Source organism: Coenobita brevimanus, chromosome 23 (genome assembly GCF_032717465.1).
Source record: "Coenobita brevimanus isolate Jiangsu-jjx chromosome 23, ASM3271746v2, whole genome shotgun sequence".
Lineage (NCBI taxonomy): Eukaryota > Metazoa > Arthropoda > Malacostraca > Decapoda > Coenobitidae > Coenobita > Coenobita brevimanus.
Genome location: NC_136976.1, coordinates 36,753,475 through 36,771,140, shown reverse-complemented (window position 1 = coordinate 36,771,140; position 17,666 = coordinate 36,753,475). Strand labels below are relative to the sequence as shown.

General features: G+C 41.8%; 1 protein-coding gene across 1 annotated transcript in view; it reads right to left on the bottom strand.

Annotated features, from left to right (window-relative positions):
* The window catches only part of LOC145392944 (ubiquitin-like protein 7), a 367,352-nt gene that overhangs the window by 59,833 nt on the left and 289,853 nt on the right, over nt 1-17,666 (bottom strand). Inside the window, exon 7 of the mRNA XM_080267231.1 lies at nt 5,624-5,835. Within this exon, the coding sequence (XP_080123357.1) occupies nt 5,624-5,835 (212 nt within the window). The remainder of the gene's footprint in view (nt 1-5,623; nt 5,836-17,666) is intronic.

Sequence of the window (17,666 nt, the reverse complement as noted above, 5' to 3'; positions counted from 1 at the left end):
ACAAAGGAAAAGCAAATGGTCCTGATGAAATTTCATGTTGGGTACAACATGAATGTGCAAAGGAGTTAAGTAAACTGTTATTTATAATTTTCAAGAAACCCTTGAGTCAAGGTAAACTACCTGATATTTGGAAGAAAACATTGTTCCTTTATTCAAGAAAGGGAATAGACAAAATCCACTTAACTACCAACCAGTATGACTAACCAGTGTTGTAAGCAAGGTATTAGAAAAGCTTATAAGAAAAGCTTGGGTAAATCACCTAGAAGAATACAATATGATAACAGAAAGACAGTCTAGTTTCAGAAAAGGAAAATAATATGTTACTAATCTGTTGAGCTACTATGACAGAGTAACAGACACAATAAAGGAAAGAGAAGGATGGGTGGACAGTACAGTATCTATTTAGATTTCAAGAAAGCATTTGACACAGTACCACACCAAAGACTGTTACGGAAACTGTACCATCAAAGAGGAATTCGAGGCAAACTGTATTGTTGGATGAAAGATTTTCTCATGAAAAGAGAAATGAGAACAGTACTAAGGGGAAATTACTCATCACAGAAAGAAGTGAATAGTGGAGTACCACAGGGCTCAGTGCTGGCACCAATCATGTTTTTAGTGTATATAACTGATATAGACAGTAACACTGGAAATGAAAGCTATCTAAATATGTTTGCAGATGATGCAAAAATACAAAGGAGAATTACTAACACAGACTCTTGTAAAGAGCTACAAGAAGAATTATATAAACTTCATGAATGGAGTAATATATGACAAATGGAAATCAATGTGGACAAGTGTCATGTAATCAAGTTTAGTAAAAGTGGAAAAAGACCTGACTGGAATTACATGTTAGGAAATAAAACCCTACACACATCAGAAAGAGAGAAGGACCTAGGTGTGATTATCAATAACAGACTATCTCCGGCTGACCACATTAGTGAGAAGGTACGGAACATGTATACACTGCTTGCAAATATGAGAATAGCGTTCACATACATAAATGAAGACATGCTAAGAAAGATAATAACATCATTCATCAGACCAACCCTGGAGTATGCATCAGTAGTCTGGAGTCCTCATCTCAAAAAACACATAAATACTGAAAAAGTTCAAAGGGCCTCTACAAGATGGATACCAAGCTTAAGGGATCTAAGCTATGAAGAAAGACTAAATAAACTGAATCTTCCAACACTACAGGAAAGAAGGAAAAGAGGAGACATGATTATGCTATATAAATGCATATCACGGAAGGAGAAAATAGACATAAATGATTACTTAACCTATGGGAAAGCATCAGCAAGAGGACACTGCAAAAAACTGCATAAGAAGAGAGGTGATAAAGACGTAAGGAAATTTAGCTTCCCAAATAGAGCAACTGATCGGTGGAATGCACTACCAAATGAAATAGTGTGTGTTAAAACAATTCACAAATTTAAGGATAAGTACGATAAATATGGTTTAAGACACGAGACAGTACGAGCTTGACTCATTCCTGTAAAGATACAATTAGGTAAGAACAAATACTGTCATCTCTCCCCCCACGCCCACCTCAGACCAGCTTCCAGAAGCATATCAACACTCAGATCACTCGCCGCTCCATTCAGTCACTTAACCGTGGGGCATCACTTTTGTGACGCTCAGGCACAATGGATCACACCGCGGGGCGTCACTTTTGCCATTCTGTGTTATTCTGAATTCTCCCGGGCTTTCAGGTGGTGACTTGTATTTATCTATCAGTACTGCCGGTGTCCAACAATAGTCAGCACTGCTAATGTCATCTGTACTCCCATCCATTGTTGACAATTTAGCTATTTATCCCCGTTCTTGACTCCTCTCCCTACCTCCCCTCCATTACCCTCTCCTCTCGCCTGCCCAGCCACGCTGCGCTAAGCAAATCTTCCCCGGAATTTTCCACTGATTTCATCCATTGGAATAAGCCCTAAGCCCTATTCTTATACAAAATAATATATACCAAAAAAAAAATTAGGTAACTGATAGTGCCATACACCTGGAGTTGGCTAATTATCACCTGGCAACATCCCACGTGCACTTGTCTGCTAATTTTTCGTTTTTTTCCCCTTGAAATATGCCATTATTATAATCTATTCTCATAATAAAAATATATATAAGAAAGGAAGGGAGAAGCCTAAGTGATATTTATGTTCACCTGGAACTACCTAATTTCCTGCCAATCATTTCACACCATTTAAATTAGCAGCTGTCACCTCACTGACCTTGTCAACCCTTGGTGGCCCCATATCCGCCTCGTCATTTAGTTCAGTGTTGTTTCTTGAGATGAAGGCACGTAGCACTCGCGCCCCTCCATTTCCGCCGCTTCTGGAGGGCCCTGTGACCTCTACCCCTACTAAACCTCGTGTGGGAAGGGGTAAAGGACTAAATGACTCTGTTGTGGAGTGTGAACTGGCTAATCTATCCATGATAATGATGGACAGTGACTACAATCTTTCTGGTGAATCGTGTGATGAGCCAGTGGAGGAAATGGTGATAAACAATGAGTGCTTCAGTGTCCCGGGTTCATCCTGGCTCTAAGTGAAAGGAGCCCTTATTTACTGGAAGTGACAGTGTATAACATAGTGTAAATAAAATAGAAATGTAAATAATTACTAATATAAGAATATGAGTACAAATACTTGGAGTAATGACAGTCAAAGCTTTACTCTCTACGCTAGTTTACTGAACGGCAAAGTTGCCTGGAGTGAAAATAAACTACTATTACTGAAGGAAACTTAAGGATAAATACTGTATATATATATATATATATAAGTGTAATAAAGTAATAGGAATATAAAGTGTGAGTGTGTTTATGAATAAATGACAGAATACCAGCGGGGAACGGGCGCAAGTGGGAAGCTCGTACACGCTCGTAATTTTCATTGTTTTCACAGTGTTTTTTTTTTTTTTGGTGTATGGATTCCAAACTACTTGAAAATCATAGAATAGTGTTTCTAGTGATAATATCAGGCTGTGGTAATCATATTACGGGGTGTCGGGAAGTGTAAAGTGGAGAATTCGTTACCCAACTTCAGAAGTCTCCACAAGTCCTACGGTACTCGACGAAGGCTCAACAAACATCCCAGGAGAAAGCTGAAGGTATGTGCCATATGCACATAGACTTATAATATTCTAGGACTAATAACTGATTTTTGGCAAATATTTTTAAAAAGTCAGTCAGAGCGCGAATATCCTCGCAGGACACGCAAGGAGAGCAAAAACATGACCGCGGTGTAGGAGGTAAAGACAACACACAGCTGCATGCATGGCCTCCTGACATCCACCCTTCTGAATCCTATCTCCCTCGTGAGGACAGAGTCCACCTGGCCAGGCTGAGATGTGGGCACCATCCAGCCCTCTTAAGCTACCAGAAGAGGCTGGATGACTCCGTCGCTGATGCCTGTCCAGGATGCAACATAGCACCCCATCCTATTAAGCACATTATGGAAGACTGGAATGCACACAATCACCTACACCAACAACACAACATACACTCTTTGAGAGCTCTGTTGGAAAGCCCGGTCTCGGCCATGGCCTTCCTAAGGGACTTGGGGCTGTTCGGCCAGACTGCCTAGGGAACAACTACTACTACTACTACTACAGAACTATCTCCAGGCTACCCTCTCCTCACATCTTTATTTCACTCTCTCACACACTCCTCTTCCTCTTCATATGTTACCTCCAATCTAACTTTCAAAAACTTTCCATGGCATCCTATATATGAACATTCTTTGAAGATGTCCGTACCATCTCAAAGTGTTTCTTTTTATCAACTAGTGAAATTTCAAAAGTGTTTGTCCATCCATCCATCCATCATCCAATCCTACGTTGCCCCATGAGGAGCATAGGAGCCCGGGGCTAGGCAGTTGATCCCGACATTTAAGATGAGAGTGACCAGCCTCACTCATCCCTGAGTGGCATTACGTGAGCAATAAACCCCAACCATCCCTTGGATATAAACCTTCACCAGCTCAATCCGATTGGAGCACAATAATTACCCACTAAACCACCAGGCGCCAAAATTTGGTTATATGGTTACCACCCAGCATAGTAAATGGTTTCCTGGTGTACAGGAAACCATTTGGCTTGTCACTCAGTGTAGAGTCACCCACGGGCAGAAGGAAGAGGAAAGAATGAAGGAATGAAAGACAGAAGAGGGAGTGTAAAGTCACCTGCAGGCAGAAAGACGAGGAAAGAATGAGGGAAAGAAAGACAGAAGAAGATGGAAGGAAAGAAGGATGGAGGAGAGGACAGGGCAGACACTCGAGAGCAGCACTACATTGAGTGAGTGGATGGTGAGCACCCCCTCCTAAAAAGTGTTTGTATCCCCTACAATTCTTAACTAGGGGAGCAACTATGCTATTCTCCAATGAAGTGATTTTAATTACACACAAAATTCTGTCACGCTGATGCATTATACAGCTCCCGGATAATTAAAACAACCTCCTCATGCACAAAACTTCTCTTGCATACTTAGCAATTCATCCTGTTTCCTCTATCTACTGTAACTTATAATTTTATCTTATGTAAATAAGAGGGTGACAACTCACCATTTCTGGACAACATCAACAACCTATATAAAAATCAAGGTAGAGACAAGGTGGACAGAGGAACTGATACATACAAGCCAAAATAAGCAATGGCACCACAGTCAAGAACTTACAGAATTCATGTCTAATTTTAATATTTCCAGAATATGTATAACCCGGGTAGAACTTTGTTAAAAATGCAAAGGATGTATGAAAGTAAAGGGGGGTATCACACGGTACCTGAAATCATGGTTTGCCAACGAAATCATGGTTTGCAGACGAAATCATGGTATCTGCCCATGAAACTGTGGAAGCCGCTGAGGATTTTGTCGGCAAAACTGAATTCCATCCAAACCCATGGAATCAGGAACAAAACATTTTCTCTGATAGCAAAGCGAGCTGAATGGAGAACCTGAAGGCCATACAGAAGTACTTTGTTTATTTTTTAAAAGTTATAATTCCCTCCTAGAGTGCCTATTACTTTCCATTATACATATTATTAATTATGAAAGCCTAAATAACTTTTCATATCATGCACGGGTGAAAAAACAATGTAGATAATTCAGATGTTTACATTAGGGAGCGTATACAGCACACCATGCTGGATGAAGGAGTTCAACACCACAGATACGATGCCATCTGGACAAACAGTATGGAAAAGGGCTGCTGGAATTACCCTCACTGACTCGTGTGAGACGGTGGAACAGACTATGGTGTGCTTTGTTTATATTTTTGCCAACCACTGGTGGTGTTTGAGGAACGTGTGTAATAAAGTTTGTGCCTGGTTCCAGCAAACCAGGAATGCGTTCCGTCGGTAAACCATGATTCCAGGTACCGTGTGATACCCCCTTAACTATGGACAAACATATATTTATCTAACAACGCTGCAAAGAACAATGTATACCTACATATGGTGTAACCTCTACACATGAAAGGTGTACTGTAATCCCTAACATTATCTTTCCATCAGTCTTGGGAACTGTGCATTATTTGACTGATCATATAGTCCCTTCCCTAAAGAATATGCACACAGTTCACTACCTGAATGGATACCTTAAAATTTCCTGGAAAGCACTCACCCGACTAGCTGATGCAGCAAGTGCATTTTGAAGAGCATTGCTAAACATTTCATGAGTGATGGGCCCAGGAGCAGCAGGAGCACCCACTGAGAGAGCCGGTGTGTTGAAGGGTGTGGTTGTGGCTGCAGAAGGGGTAGTTGGAATACTTCGGGGGGCACTAGTCGGCAGGCGAGTGCTGCTACCATTACTATTGCTCAGGCTGTTGCTTGTGCCTGCAAAAGTTGGTAATAACTTTATTTCAGAACATTTAAAAAACTTATGGTATTCCTGATCATGAATACTGCTTTCAGTTATTTCATGCTTACAGTGGGGACTGCATTCACTGCATCTAAATGATTCTGCAACTTCACACAAGAATTGCAGAATCACAAAACTTGAAGAATTTAACCTATAGGGAAAAAAGCTAACTGTTTTTTTTTTTCATCCATGACCTGCTACTCTTATTTGACTTTTGACATCTTCCACCTCATTACTGAAGTGACTAAATTCTGACACTTTCGGGTATTTGGTAGCCAGTATCACACAAGATTACATGCTGAAATATGTACTACAGTACAGACACTGAGCAGATGTGAGTACAGTACTGGGTGTAGGGTGGTTAGGAGGGTGGCTGGCTCTGTGAGTCCTAGATGACAGGATAAGTGAAAGTCTACCTCTCTCCAATGACATATCTGTGCATATTTTACTTCTTTTTGTCAATGCACAATCAGTCACTGCTTGGTCATGTTAATCATCACTTAGAAATGTGATCATACTGACGATAATTCCGTCACCCTCTGACTCAGTAATAAAGCATATTCTTATAGTGTGGGTTCAGTTCCTGTACAGTAGATGTGCTGTTTGAATGTTTACATTCCTTGTCACACACCACTGATTTTGTCCTTTTTAAGCTAAAATAATAATCATCATCGAGAATTGCAATGCAAAGATCATGTATGTGGACAGTTATGTTAAGCTCTGATTTTACCACTGGAGTGTGAGAATTTGGTGGTAAGGTGTTGTGGGTGGTTGTGCAAAAATTTAAATCTAGACTATAAGTGCAATCACCTCAAAATACTTCCAACAAGATGACCCCAAGAAAAAAGAACAGGCAAGGAAGACCCACACCAAATAAAGAAGAGTGGAAAGAAGATATAAGGGTGAGGAGGAGTCCCACATGAGCTGATCAGGAGATTAATGAAGAAAAGGATGAGATGTTGTTGCTGTACTACCCCAATCTGTCTTATTGAGCAGACCCATCACCTGCAGGCAAGCAACTGTCCCCACAGGGAATTTATGTTCCCATGTGACTAACAGCACCTCATCACAGAGAGGTGTGTGGATTAGTGTGGAGGTCTGGTTCCTGGGTGAGTGCCGCATCTGCATCTCCACCCACTTAACAGCGGCAACATACTAGGCTCCACATCACCCCATACTTGGCACTATGGTTACCACCAAGGACTGTAAATGAGCTCCTGAGTTACAGGAAACCATTTGCTTTGTCACTCAGTGTAGAGCCACCTGAAGTAGAATGCACAGTAATAGAATGTGACAGTAAGGATAGGAAAGCTAAGAAGAGTGGAGGGCAGAGAAAGAATAACAGACACTACATGAAGTGAGTGGATGATGGGCACCCCCACCTACCACCAAAAGGATGAGCAGTGTGGGAAATGTGATAGACAATATAAAGATGGGCAAAATGCTATGCTTTGTGATATGTGTAGAGTATGGCACAATGTAGGTTGTCAGGGGATGCCAGCAGCATTATACATTTTTTGAGGAAGAAAGGTTTGTACTGCAGAGGTTGTAGGCCTAACCTCAATGCAAGGTTTGTATTGCAAAGGTTGTAAGCCTAACCTCAATGCAAAGATTAATAAACTTGAGTGAATGAATAGTTTTGAGATGAAAACAAAGGCTGAACAGAAGAAAACAATTACCTGCAAGAAGTAAATGAATTGGTAAAAAAAAAAAAAAAAAAAAAAAAAAAAAAAAAAGCCATTAAACCAGAAATAACTGTGAAGGCAACAAATATAGTGTTAGACACTGTTAGAAGCACAATTATCTCTCAGATACAAGTAGTAGTTGACGAGGAAATGAAAGAGAAAGAGGAAACAGAGAGAAAAAAAGAAAAACTTAGTAATCAATAACAAAGAATGTAAAGAGGAAAATATGAAAAACAAGGAAACAACCCAAAGAGGATAATTAAAAGCTATGCGAGATCATAAAAGCAACAAAAATGCAAAATGTAAAAACTGTTGTTGTTAACTCAGGTCTGTCTGGCCAAGCAGACCCATCAACCACTGGCAAGCAACTATCCCTCCAGGGCCATCCTGTGAGGTGAAATAATGTTCCCCTGTAGTAAACAGTGCTTCACCACAGCGAGGGCTGAGCAAAAGTGTGGGGGTTTGCTCCCTGGGTGGATGCCACATTTGTGCCTCTCCACCCAGGTACCTGGTGCACCACAGCAAGCTGCATTTCATCCCATAATCTGGCTATATGGTTACCACCCAGTGTTGTAAATGGTTTCCTGTGTTCCACGAAACCATTAAGTTTGTCACTAAATGTAGTCACCTGTTGTGGACACAAAAGTACAGTACTGAAAAACCTCGATATATCGGACTACACTACACCAGAATTAACTTTTATCAGAATGCAGGAGCTAACCGGACTAATGTCTGATATTTCGGGATAAATTATGAAAAATGCGACTTCAGTCCAGACAAGAGAAAGTACTCTGCATCAGAGTATTGTCTGAGCAGTTTGTGAGTTTGTGCGTTAGTGGCGGGCTGGCGGCATCATTACTTGCCTCAGTATTACCAACCACATGGTAATTCAGTCTCATTTCCTAGCTAGTCTGTGGGGCAGTAGGGTAATTTTACAAAATCTTAGCAAAATGGAGGGTAATTACGAATTTTTTGTATGAATGATACTTATTTTGCAGCAAAAGATACATGATGTCGTATGTGGGGGGGAAAAAAAAGTACTAATTTTGGAAAAGCAGTGGTTAGGATCACGGCAGCTAGAATTTAGCAGTTCAGTTTGGTGGTTCAGTTAGGTTAGAAATAAGTTAGGTTAGGTTAATCTATCTATCTATTGCCAGACGCCTCAATCCCGTTTGGGGTGGCCACAAACAAATCGCCCCCAAGTCGCCCTGTCCCCCGACATCTCACTGCTCTGCTCCCAACTCACACCCCCCTCTCTCATATACCTCTCCACCCCATCCCTCCATCTGCTACAATTTAGCTTAAACTGCTAGAATTTTGAGGTTATGTGTGGTGGTTCAGTTAGGTTAGAATAGTCCTAACCAATGCCTTTTAAAATTCTCTATTACCCTCTAGAGTCTACTATTCCAAAGGAAAAAACTGCTCCAGCAATATATAATAAGTTACCCATCATTATAGGAAATCCTGTATAGGGATGTGCTTTTGAGCCCTGGGTTTCCCCCCCCAACCAAGTCCTAAACCCACCCAAATGAGTCCAAAAACAAGCTTCTAACTAACCTAAACCCTAAATAGCTTTAAAAGAGGCTAAACAAAGACTTAAAGAAGTTTATAATTCACCTAAACTGAAAAATAAAATCTGAAAATTGTCAAATATAAGTCTGGAAAAAATCAAACTTAGTAAACTGTAACCCACAATGACAATGTTCACCCCACCTATGACTAAAACACATTAATATATGCCTAAAAACAGTTTATAAATCAACCTAAGCACAAAATTTAACTCTAAAATATCATCAAAATCGGTAAAAAAAAAATCTAAACCCATGGTTAAACCAGGGTTTGGTCATTGTTAGGTGAAGTATGGTGGCACAGTATTTCTACCCCCAACGCTAAGCCAGGGTATCGTATCTAGGAGTATTGTATATAGGGGTATACCTGTACTTGAGTCAATAACATCAGGTTCTTTGATCAGCAGTAAATCTAGTCTTGCTGGTATGTTGTCACCTCTATATCTTATCTCTTCTCAGACCCACAGGGTTATTATGCTATTAATTGCTATATTTAACAGTATACTACCTCCTGCGTGTGTGTGTGTGTGTGTGTGTATTTACCTATTTGTAGTATACAGAAATTGAGCAATGCTCGTGTTGTCCTGTCTCCATATCCACATTTATCTAGTCTACCTTTACACACATGAATGTTTTTCTCATGCACCACCTTTTCGTCTAAGTCGTTCCAAATATTTATGTATTTATCAAATATACCTAATTGTGATATACACGAAATGTGCTATGCTCATGGGTTCCCGTCGCTGTTTCTCAGTGAGTCAAATTTAGCTTTAAACTCGTTTAAGTTTTTAGACTGGACGACCTCTTTGTCCAGGCTATTCCATAAGTCAATACTTCTGTAAGAAAAGCTATATTTCTTGATATCCTTCGAGCAGCTTGACTTTTTCAATTTCATTCCATGTCCTCTTGTTGCTCTCTTATCCCATAAAAACAGATCTTCTTGGTCAATTTTATCTACTATCATGGTCCTAAACACTGCAATCATGTTTCCCCTTTTTCTCCTTTCCTCTAAGGAAAGAAATCCAGCTTTTCCAGCCTCTCTCTGTATGACAGATCTGCCAGACTGGGGACCATCTTGGTTGCTGTTCTTTGTATTTTCTCAATCTTGTTTAAATCTTTCTTTTTGTGTGGGGACCACACTACCGCTGCATATTCTAACCGGGGGCGAATCATGGCCACTATCAATTTTTTCATCATCTCCTCATCCATATAATGAAAAGCTACTCTATGTTAGTCAAGAGTTTATACGTCTCTCTAACTATCTTGTTAATGTGATTTTCAAGTGACAAACTAGCTTGGACCAGCACTCCCAAATCTTTCTCTTCTCTCATTTTTGTGATTAATTCATTACCCAACAAATAATTCAGTGATGGCCTCCAGGTACTTTTACCCATTTCCAGTATTTTACACTTCTTTACATTAAATTTCATTTCCCACATCCGGCTCCAATCATGTATCCTATCCAGATCCTCCCGCAGGATTTTACAATCCTCCTCAACCTCTACCTTCCTCAAGATCTTTACATCATCAGCAAACAGACTTGCATAACTGTTCACTCCATCTACCATATCATTTACGTAAATCAGGAACATCACTGGCGCCAACACCAAGCCTTGAGGGACTCCACTTGTTACTTCCCTCCATCCAGACATCCTAGCCTTTATTACTGTCCTCATTTGTCTGTCTCTCAAAAAGTCTCTCATCCATTCCAGGAGTTCCCCCTTGTCCTCCTATATATTCTAGTTTCCATATTAGTCTCTTATGAGGTACCTTGTCAAAGGCCTTCTCTAAGTCTAAGTACAGTACACACAATCCACCCAATCATCTCTCTCCTGCACCACGTCAATCGCTCGAGTAAAAGCTCAACAAGTTAGAAACACATGACCTTCCACTTCTGAATCCAAACTGACATTCAGCCAAAATATTCATCTCTTCCAGATATTTTATCCATCTGTCTTGCAGGATTCTCTCACACAATTTTGTGACCATGCAGGTTAGAGACACTGGTCTATAATTCAGGGGTTCTTCCCTGTTTCCTCCCTTAAAAATTGGTACCACATTTGCCCTCTTCCATTCTTGTGGCACTTTCCCCTCTCCCAGAGAACACACGATTAAACTGTGAATTTTATCCGCCAGTTGTTCTCTGCATTCCTTCAGTACCCAATTAGAAATTCCATCAGGTCCTAGGGCTTTCCTTACATCTTGAGTTTCCAGTAATTTATACACTTCCTGTACCTCCACTTTTATATCTTTTATCACCGGTACATTTCTAATCACTCTCTCCCTTTCCACAAACTCTTTTTTGTTAGTGAAAACTGATTGGAAACATTTGTTCATTATTTCAGCTTGCATTGCTGCATCTTTATAGACCTCTCCTTTTACTTTCAGTTTGGTGATTCCTTCCTTTTGTTTCAGTTTGCCATTAACAAATCTATAATACAATTTGGGTTCATCCTTGCATTTGTCTATTATACCTTTTTCAAAATTCCATTCTTCTTCTCTACGTATTCTTGTGTATTCATTTCTAGTTCTTTTATATTCTTCCTTTGTTCTGTTGTTACCTCTCTCTCTCCAGTTGTTCCACGCCTTATCTCTCTCTTTTTTTGCTATCATATGCCTTCTATTAAACCACTCCTTTTTCCCATTTTCTTTCCCCCCTTACTCTTGGTACAAATTTTTCCACTCCCAAATTATAGAGGTCTAGAAAGATATCCCACTTCCTCTGTATCTCTCTTGTTTCTCTGAATTTTCTCCAATCCGCATTTTCAAAAAATTTTCTCAATCCTGTAAAATTTGCTTTCCCAAAGTTGTATCTTCCCTGCCTATGAAGCTTGTCTCTTGGCTCGACATTCCCTATTATCATCTGGAACTCAATGACAACATGATCACTTTTTCCTACAGGACAGAAATATTTCAATCATTCTATTACATTGGGTTCTTTGGTAAACAGTAAATCTAACCTTGCTGCTGTGTCCTCACCTCAGAACTGTCTCTTCTTTGACCCATTGCGTCATCACATTATTCATTATTATATTTAATAATATAGTGCCCCACGAATCCTCGCTGCCTCCTGAGTCCCATTCCTCCCAGTTCACCTCTTTACAGTCACCCACCAAAATTATACTGTTGCTTTTCTCAATTATTTTTTGTAAATAACTAGCCATATCTGATAACATCTACCAAAACCAGAATCACCCCAGCTGGCCACAGACACACATACACTAATTATAAGACAGCCGACTGGGAGGCCTTTGTAACTGAAACAGAACAACATTTCGAAACACTAAACAGTACACCCATCACAAACATGAACACTACTGTGCAAACTTTCAATACAATTATACAAAACACAGACAAAAGACACATCCCTACGGGCAACAGAAAGAGACACAACCCCAACTTCACACCCGAAATTCAAGGCCTCATCAGACAACGGGACATGCTGCGACACTCCCCAACACCCCATACACAGGACATCGTACAACAAATACAAGAGCTCAACACTCAAATAAACAATAAAATATCAGAACAGCAAACACTAAACTGGAAAAATTACCTCCAAACACTTGACCACAAAACAAACATCAGCAAACTCTACAAAACACTAAATAGCATCACACTTTCCAACAGGAACACCACACAATCACACGCTGCCATCACAACAACAGACACCATACCCTCAAACAAACAACAAGCAAACACTCTCATCAATCACTTTTCACAAGTCTGCCATATAAACCCCCATCCCGAAGACCGACGTATCATCAAACGTAAGAGACAGTTCCCCACAGACCCAGACTACGCACCTTTCACTTACAACCAGACGAAGCACATCATTAACAACCTCAAGCACTCATCTGCCTGTGGACCAGACAACATAAGCAACATTTACCTTAAACACCTAGGACCACAAGGCATACAAGCACTCACCAACATATCACACTACAGCTACTCACACAACATAATACCCAATATCTGGAAGCATGGCAATATCATCACTATCCCTAAACCCAACAAAGACCCCACGTTACCCTCCTCACATCGCCCCATCACACTCCTAAAACAGTGACCCTCTAGAGTCACTGAACGACTAATACTACAACTAGTCACACCTCACATTCCCCTAGCCCAGTCACAACATGGCTTTAGGCCACTACACTCCACAAACACCCTCCTCACAGACCTTACACAGAGAGTTTTCGATGGCATAAATTCAGCTAGGCCACCACACAGAACACTCCTAGTCACACTAGACATTAGCAAAGCTCTTGATGGCATCCCCACCACAACCTCACAAACAAAATACTCAACACAAACATGCACAATAACACAAAATGATGGCTGGCAAACTACTTAGCCGGTAGATGTGCACATGTAACACATGCCGGTCAGTCTTCTAACATCAGAAACTTCACAAACGGTGTCCCCCAAGGATCTGTTTTGTCTCCTACACTCTTTAACCCGCGCCGTCCCGAGGACGTACTTCCATGTCCTCACGTTTTGTCACAGCCAGTCCCGAGGACGTACTTCAACGTCCTGCAATTGCAAGGTTCATAATTTCCACAATTTTCAAAATTCACGGGAGATTTTCGTTTCGCCCGGGTACCCAAGCCTCCCCTACCTGCCGCCAGGCGGGCAGCGTCCTAGACCCCGCGTGACCCGCGCTCGCCCTTGTCTCGGTCACTCACCTGCCAGCAGTGACCCAGGTCAGACATGGCGCGGAAAGGTCTCTCAGATGAGCAAATTGCATCCGTCCTGGAAGCCTTCACTGGAGACAGTGATTCTCCACTCGATGATGATGTGGTGGATCGCGATTATGTCCAGCCAGAGGAAGAAATAAGTAGCAGTGATGAGGAGGTCCCTTCGCCCCGAAAAACGCGGTATGTGACATTCCGTAAGGCAAGGGAAGGCCAGCCTGCTCCCCAACCACGTGCACAGCTATCTCTCCATCACGATTCTGATCAGGACGAGGATGAGGACGATGAGGATGACGGAGGCCTAGGACGTGATATCGCCGAGTGGTTGGGAAAGGAGAAAATATCACCACGTGGATCAGAAGGTGGGGCGAGACGACACCTAAGGTATGGTTCAAGTACTTTGTCTGGGGAAGTAGCAAGTGGTGTGGTGGGATTGCTGGGAGAAAGGGAAAGTGTTGTGGCGGCAGCGCGGGGTGAAAGTGAGAGTGGTGTGGGGGTAGTGCGGGGTGAAGGGGGCCAGTGGTGTGAGGGAGGCAGCACGAGCACGTGGTGCTCGTAGGCCTAGGGGAGAGGAGGTTGAGTCACTCCCCAGCACTTCTTTCGCCCCTGAATATTCACAAACTTCCTCCCCACAGCCCCAGGATGTGGGGAAAGGAAAGAAAGGGAAGGGAAAGGGCAAAGGAAAAGGGAGAGGGAAGAGAAGTGCGAGTGATGAGAGGCGCCGCTCTCCACCTCCCCAACCTCCCCCACCACCCTCACCTCCCTACCCTGACGAAGGGGACGATGGTGACGTGGCTGGAGACGGTGGTGTCACGTGGAACTGGGAGGATGGGAGTAATTTTACTCCCATCATTCACCAGTTCACTGAGGAGTGGCGGTCAGGTTGCACGGCTCCAGGTGTAAATGCTGGGTCGTCACGTTTAGATTTTTTCAACTTGTTTTTTGATGAGGCGTTTGTTGGGCGCATAGTAGAACAGACAAATATATTTTCACAATCCCAGCGCCTTGAAAGTGAACGCCTAGGAACCACAAGCAAGCATGCAGAACAGTATGACTTTCCCGTGACTATATCAGAGATGTTCCTATTTTTTGCCCTGGTAATCTTGATGGGTGTGGTGAGGAAAAATCAAATTCCTGCCTACTGGACAACGGACCCAATCATCCTAACACCTTTCTTTGGAAAGGTGATGGGTCGTAATAGATTTCAGTTTATTCTCAGCCGCCTCCACTTTTCTGATGCAGATGATCCAGCCAATGCAAATAACACCGATAAAATGAGGAGAATTAGGCTGGTATTTGATCATTTACGGGAAATGTTCCGCTCCTCATTTTATCCCTACAGAGACCTCGTCATAGACGAGAGTCTTGTGTTGTGGAGAGGCAATATTTCCTTTAGGCAGTATATACCCAGCAAGAGACACCGTTTCGGGTTCAAGATCTTTGTTATGTGTGACTGTAAGACTGGTTATGTGCAAGACATAGTCTTGTACACGGGCGCACAGACAGATATAATAGAAGATCGGAGTATAGGACTCTCTGGGGCCGTGGTGAAGACAATGATAGAAGAGTACCTTCATCGTGGTCATGTTTTGTACCTGGACAACTGGTACACTAGCCCTCTTCTCGCTAGGTTCCTCCACCAACACGACACCGGAGTCTGTGGTACAGTCAAGAGAAACTGTCGCCATATGGTCAAGATAGGGAGGAAACTTGACAAGAATGAGGTGGTTTTCTTCCAGGCCAATAACATCCTTGCAACCCTGTGGAACCAATACAGGGAAGTTTGCCTCCTATCAACTGTTCACAGCCCCCTGATGCACCGCACAGACTCCGTGGATCACCGTAGCGAGAGGAGGCGCAACGTATGGAAACCAGAGTCTGTACTTGCCTATAATCTGAACATGAGGCAAGTTGATCAGTCAGACTCGATGATTTCAAGTGTTGACTGTGCCAGGACAACGATGAAGTGGTACAAGAAACTCTTTTTCCACTTGCTCGACATCACGGTCCTGAACGCCCACTACCTGCACGCAATGACCACCGGAGTATCCGAGACCTTTGAGGGGTTTGTGAGGGAGCTGGCACATGAAATAATCGCCAAGCATGCCCAGGAAAGACCCCCACACCGCCCCCGCGCCCCCCGTGCTGCTCAGACTCCCCTACGTCTTGCAGCCCGCCACTACCCCAGCCCAATCCCTTCCGAACCAAACCGTCGTAAACCCCAGCGTCGCTGCCATGTATGTAAGCACTCGACAGTCAGACCATCAATGCAGAGAAAAGACACAAGATACGAGTGTGTCGAGTGCAATGTTGCGTTGTGCCTTCAGCCTTGTTTCAAGGAATATCATAATCTCGTACACTTCTGAAACTGTGTGGGAAGGCGAAATGATGCTCAAGATAATGGTAAGGCCAGTCAGTAGGTGCTAAGTCAAATATAAAGTTGAAACGGGTGTTATTTTTTCAGAAAAGTAATGTACAAGATGAGAATTAGTGTAAGTGGAAAGAATTGTTATCAAAACTACACCCACTGTGTAAATCTGGTCAGTAAATATGTGATAGCAAGGAAATAAAGTGGAAACGGGTGTAATGTTGGCATGAATAAAACGTATAAGTTGAACATTACTGTAAGTTGTCATAATTGATGTCACGAGTACACCCACATTCTGGTCAGTAAGTATGTGATAGGAATTATATACAGTGGATGATGTTGTAATGTTAGTAGTAAGGTATTTTATAAGTTGATTACTTGTGTAAGATGAAACAAATGATATCGCGATAACACTCCCTGTGTAAGTATGCGCAAATATGACGCTAAGTTCCATCGTACGTTCAGAAATGATGTAATATCAATTATATCAAGTGTTTACATGTGCAATGTTAGTGTAGAATTATTATATAAGTAAAAAAATAGGTTGTAAGTTGAATTAGTTGTCATAGCGACTTCACCGTGTGTGTACTTATGCGCTATTATTACGCTATATATTTACGTAAGGCCTGAAATAATCTCAAAACAGTTCTATAAAGTTGAAAAGTGTATAATAATATTAGAAAGGTATTATGTTAGTAGAAAAAGCACAATACGAGTTGAAACATCAGTCACAGCGAGTTCACTCACTATGTAAATTAGCGCTAGCATTACGCTAAATGTTATCAAAAGGCCTGTGAATACGTAAAAACAGTTCAATATAATGTAAAATGGTATAATGTTATTGTAGAAGTATTATGTAAGTAAAAAAAATTATATGTATCATGATTTTAGAATGTTAGCGATTCATGGGAACCAAGTTGGCCGATTTTGCTCGTTTCTCACGATGGTACAATGGTTATTTCTGCTCTATTTTTGTATAAAATCCAATATACTCTTTTATCACATGTTTTTATGTTTGTAATAAATTCATTTCTACTTACTTTCATTGGTTTCCCAAACTTATAATACCATAGAAAACGTTTGATGCTCACACCGCATAGGGAGAACACGGGGCCAGGTGGGACCAACGCATACCTGGTTAAGCTAATTAGGGACCCCAGGGACCACTTTCTTTGCCACCGGCCATTGTTTCTGACCAAAAGCGAAAGTTTAAGCAAAAAAAAAAAAGGTCGAAAATTGCCCGGGATTGGGGGGTACCAGTGGTCGAAAAGTGGCCGGGACGGGGCGGGTTAACCTATACATGCACGACGTACCCACACCCCACACACCACAGATACACATAGCCTCTTATGCAGATGATATAACACTTACATGTACACACCAAATCGCAAACACAGCTGCACACATCATGCAATCTTACCTCAACACACTAAACGAATGGTTCACTACAAACAGGCTTAAAATAGCCCCAGCCAAATCTACAGTGAC